Source organism: Gavialis gangeticus, unplaced genomic scaffold (assembly GCF_001723915.1).
Source record: "Gavialis gangeticus isolate Ggan-Ray unplaced genomic scaffold, GavGan_comp1, whole genome shotgun sequence".
NCBI classification, from domain to species: domain Eukaryota; kingdom Metazoa; phylum Chordata; order Crocodylia; family Gavialidae; genus Gavialis; species Gavialis gangeticus.
In genome coordinates, this window is record NW_017729024.1 from 61,429,750 (window position 1) to 61,434,276 (window position 4,527).

Consider the following 4,527-nt stretch of genomic DNA (forward strand, 5'->3'; position numbering starts at 1 on the left):
GAGTGTGCTCTGGGAGAGGGGTCGGCCGGACATAAGGCGCCCCTAGGGAGGCATTCGGAGCCTGGAAGGTGGTCGGGCGCAGGGAGGTGGGTGGCTCGACGCAGGAGCACCCCCTACTGGCCTGCCTCACGTGGTGGAAACAGCGGAGGGATACGAATACCCAGCTGTGTTCCTGAGGTGGGATCTCTGCACCCGCCACAAGCACCACCCCTTCCCCCCAGCAACTCACTAAAACTCCATATGGGGCTGCAGGCAGACAGGAAGCGATGTTCAGGAGTAGGATGGGTGGGCAAGGCCAGGATCATAGGGTGGTGACAGTGTGGGCTGGGGCCTGCAGCAGAGCCATGATTTATTCCCTGCACATCCCTGCCCTATGGGTGAGGGTGTTGGGGGGAGGTGTAAGGGGGCATGTGTGCATGTGTGTGGGGGGGACTGCCTGGGCGCTAGGTTCTGGGAGCCAGCCTGGGGTGAGGGGAGGGAAGAAGGGGCAGGGCGAATGTTTAAAAGAGCTTGCCCAGGCCATGCAGTTTGCAGCTGCCCCTACAGCGCTCTACTGAGTGGGGCTGAGTCCTGCCCACTCCCACCCAGAGCAAGCTGTGCCGCACTCCAGCCCACTCACACAGCTTACTGGTGAGGCTGCTCCCAGTGCATCTGCAGCCACCTGGGTGCTGCTCAGCTCCCCTTACCACAAGGGGTGGCTCCTCCTTCTGCTCTTGTTCATGCTGTGCTGCTCTGGGTGGGGAAGAAGCTTCAGCCAGGTGGCTCCTGCCCCAGTGCGCAAGGTTCTGGCTTCAGCTGCCTTTCATCCACTCTGCCTGCCCAGTGCAACGAGCTGCAGGGGGCTGAGTGGGTAGAAGACACTCAGGAGCTGAAGCCAGAGCCCTATGCACTGGGGCAGGAGCCACCTGTCTGAAGCTTCCAGCCAACCTGGAGTGGCACAACACAGACAAGAGCAAGAGGAGGAGCCACCCCTAGAGGTGAGGGGAGCTGAGTAGCATGCAGGTGGTTGCAGCCGCACCAGGAGCAGCCTTGGTGATAAGCTGTGTGCGCTGGTCCTGACTGGGGCTGGCAGGCATGGGCAGAAGCACTACTCTGTATACTTTGTTTTTATAGGATATTCTAAAACAGGGTGGTCATTGTGCACTATCTATACATGCATTTACACAAATACAACTTTTCATAGGATTCCCTTGGCATTCCATACTCTCTTGTTTTCATCAAAGGTGTGTGCAGAAGAGAAGAATAGCAAAGCCTGTGTAGCCTGTCTTTCAGTGGAATGACACTTGGCATAACATACATAGTATTTTCCAGCCTACCCATTCCATTTTAACTGTCCACCTGTTTGTATGGGCTTGTCTAAACTATAGTGCCTCTGTTGCTACAGCTATGGCAATGTAGCTATGTCAGCAGTCCCTTAGCAAAGATGCAACGCAGTACTTGCCGATAGAAAACCAACACCACCTTTCCAAATGACATAAGCTGAAAAAGCACTCTTCTGTCAGCATGGTTGCATCCACCAGGTGGAATGCAAAGCTAGGTCAGAAAAAATTGGCATTGGAGATTACTTTCCAGGAAACATAGCTAAGGTTGGAGGAACTATAGGTTGCACATTTAAATGTATGGTAAACATTAAAAAGATCTCAATGCCCTGACACTACAAACATTAAAACCTCAGTATCCTGACACTAGTATACTACTTCCAGGTTTAGTACTTCTATTAACAGAACCCTCTCCCCATAGGTTGAGAACATCTGCTGTGACAACTTACTACTCTATGCATAGCTTCCATATCAAGGCCCATATATCCCATAATACAACTACATTCCATTTCCTCTATGCTAATTAAAAATATTTAGTATAAGAAGCCTTATATTTATTTCAAATTTTAGTATTCAAGTATACGTGACCATTCTAGTGTGAGGCATGTACTTCATTCAAGAATGGTAAATGGAATTCTATCTAACATGTACTACGTGTTAAAAATAGTGACAATTAATTTAGCTCTGTTTTTGCTTAGCGAAACAAATCTGAGTCCTATGAGTGTCCGCTGGATAATTTACAGACTGTTGGTTATTTGGAAGCTCTTTTCTTTATTAGAATTGTTCAACTGTAGATCTCAGATCCCACGGTATTCTTTTAAGCAGCTGACTTAAACTTTATTATGAACTTAAGAAATTAAAAGTAACACATTTCAGCGATAAATTTTAAGAGTTGAAAGTATTTGTGCTGAAATATTTAGTGCAGTATTTAACTTCTGGGAGCTCTGAACACTTACAAGTATTAACACCACAAGAACTCTGATCCTAACTACCATTTTTTCAACATCTTAGGAACCAATGCATGAAGTGAATGCACAGAAAATGGAAAGACAAATAGAAGCCATCAAAATAGATGACAGTTCAGCATCTGCATTTCAAATGGAAAGAAAGGTTCACACGAAGATAAACAGGAAAGAAATTATCCAAGCCAAGCTGAGGAAGAGCTGTTCCTGCACAACACAGAGACTGAAAAATGCAGTCCTAGATTTCTTCCCTGTACTACGATGGCTTCCCAAGTACTCCTACAAAGAGTACATCTGGGGGGACATTATGTCTGGGTTAGTGATTGGGATCATTTTAGTTCCCCAAGCAATAGCCTACTCCCTGCTAGCAGGTCTGAAGCCCATTTACAGCCTTTACACATCATTCTTTGCCAACATAATTTACTTCCTGATGGGCACTTCCCGACATGTGTCAGTTGGCATTTTCAGCTTAATAAGCTTAATGGTAGGACAAGTTGTGGATCGAGAGCTGCTCTTGGCAGGGTTTGACCTGAATGACGATGCTCCACCAGCCTTCAGTGACAGCTCTCCATGGAAGAGAAATGATTCTAACATAACAGCCTTCAATCTTACCTTTGCGGGGCTGAATGCGGAGTGTGGGAAAGAGTGCTATGCCATCGGAATTGCTACAGCTTTGACCTTTCTGGCTGGAGTTTACCAAGTAAGTTGCTGCCTATGTACATGGGTTGGATATGAAAGTCTTAGGCAAAGTCCAGATAGTGTGGCAATCCCAAACATGCTATGATGCTCCATAAATAAACAACCCCATGTTAATGGGCCTGCCCTCAGCAGTGCACAATGTGGCTACACTGCTTCCAGTTAGGCAGGAGGCACTGTCTCTGAAGAGCTGGTTTGATAGTGCCACTGCTGAGCACTGTCGTTTTGCAGTCTAAGCAAGGTCTTATGTGCATCCCCGTGCTTCTCACTTCAGTTAAACTTTCCCCACCTCATTTTAGTGAAATGGTGATTGAAATTTTTCTTTCAGAATTCCTGGCACTATATTACAAAGCTTATATTTAAAAAAAAAAATCAAACAAACAAACAAAACCAAACACCCCTCCCCCAAAAAACCCAAGTTAGGCAAATGGATTTTATTGTCTAGTAACTTTAAGTTTAAATTTACAAAAAGAATTCCAGGGCTACAATAGTAAGGACTGGACTTGATGACCCAGGGGTCTTTTCAATTACTGTATACCTATGTGGGACAACTGCTGCAGTTCAACATACCCAAAATTACTACTGGCTTTAATGGAAGTTATACTGACACGGGTCATGATGTTCAACAGCATTCTGGCCTTGGGTGACAATGGTAACAACAGAGGCCAGGCAGGCTGTGGCAGCCGTTAAGCCAGCAGCGATGGTGGCTGATGTTCCTGTGCCCTCTCTTTAAGTGGATGCCTGGGGCTGATGCCTCAGTCATCCATCCTTCGTTTTGCTACTGTCTAGGAAGTTTCCAGGTGCCAGAAAGTCAGTTTAAAAGCTCCAACAACTTTGATTCACAGCCTCTCATGGGGCTGTGGCACTTCTGTTCTGACTGCCAGAACGGCTGTGAAGCATAAGTTAGAGCGAAGTGCTCTAACACCAGAGCTTGTTAGTGCAATTATATGATCAATATTACTCTTGTATTAAAGGCTCATGGATATTAATGTGCAAAAAGGATATATAAAGGACAGGGAAACTTGAAACAATTTAATCCTCTTTCTTCAAGTTTGAATTTTGCTGAGTTAATAAGTCTTTGGGACTAGAATTCTAGAGAGGCAGGAGAGAAGAGTTACAGGAAGACACCACTTCAAAGTGTGATGTAAATTTAATTTCCATTAGGTTCCAGCAGTGCACAGTTCTTAAAGTCTTAGGAAACTTGTATGCTTCAGACCATGCCGCAGTGGTTTGAAAATCAGCACGTTAAAAACCTGAGCCTTCTACCCCATGGTCACATTCTTTTCTGTCTTCATCAATCCAGAATGGAGAGGCCAGCTGAGCAGAGATGCTCTCTGTCTGTCCCTCTGGAGGTGTGCATGTGCGCGCACACACATATTCTTTCTCAAGAGCAAGGCAGGAAATTTCCCTAAGCACACTTAACAAGGATGAGTTCAGTGCTATGAATGCAGATATAGCACAGTTCCTCTTTCTCTGTACTGGTGAGTGAAGTAACACATTACTCAAAGCAACTGTATTCGACCACAGCACTGGGCAACAGAATTTGAGCT

The 4,527-nt window shown here is 45.8% G+C and overlaps 2 protein-coding genes across 5 annotated transcripts in view; one reads left to right on the forward strand and one right to left on the reverse strand.

Moving 5' to 3' along the window:
- IDUA (iduronidase, alpha-L-) overlaps positions 1-4,527 on the reverse strand; it is a 106,462-nt gene that overhangs the window by 64,582 nt on the left and 37,353 nt on the right. The gene's annotated exons all lie outside the window — the stretch shown is intronic.
- The window catches only part of SLC26A1 (solute carrier family 26 member 1), a 33,180-nt gene that overhangs the window by 14,663 nt on the left and 13,990 nt on the right, over positions 1-4,527 (forward strand). For all 4 annotated transcript variants that reach the window (XM_019517156.1, XM_019517160.1, XM_019517157.1 and 1 more), the window contains exon 2: positions 2,331-2,981. In XM_019517156.1, coding sequence (XP_019372701.1) covers positions 2,337-2,981 — 645 coding nt within the window. In that variant the 5' untranslated portion in view covers positions 2,331-2,336. The remainder of the gene's footprint in view (positions 1-2,330; positions 2,982-4,527) is intronic.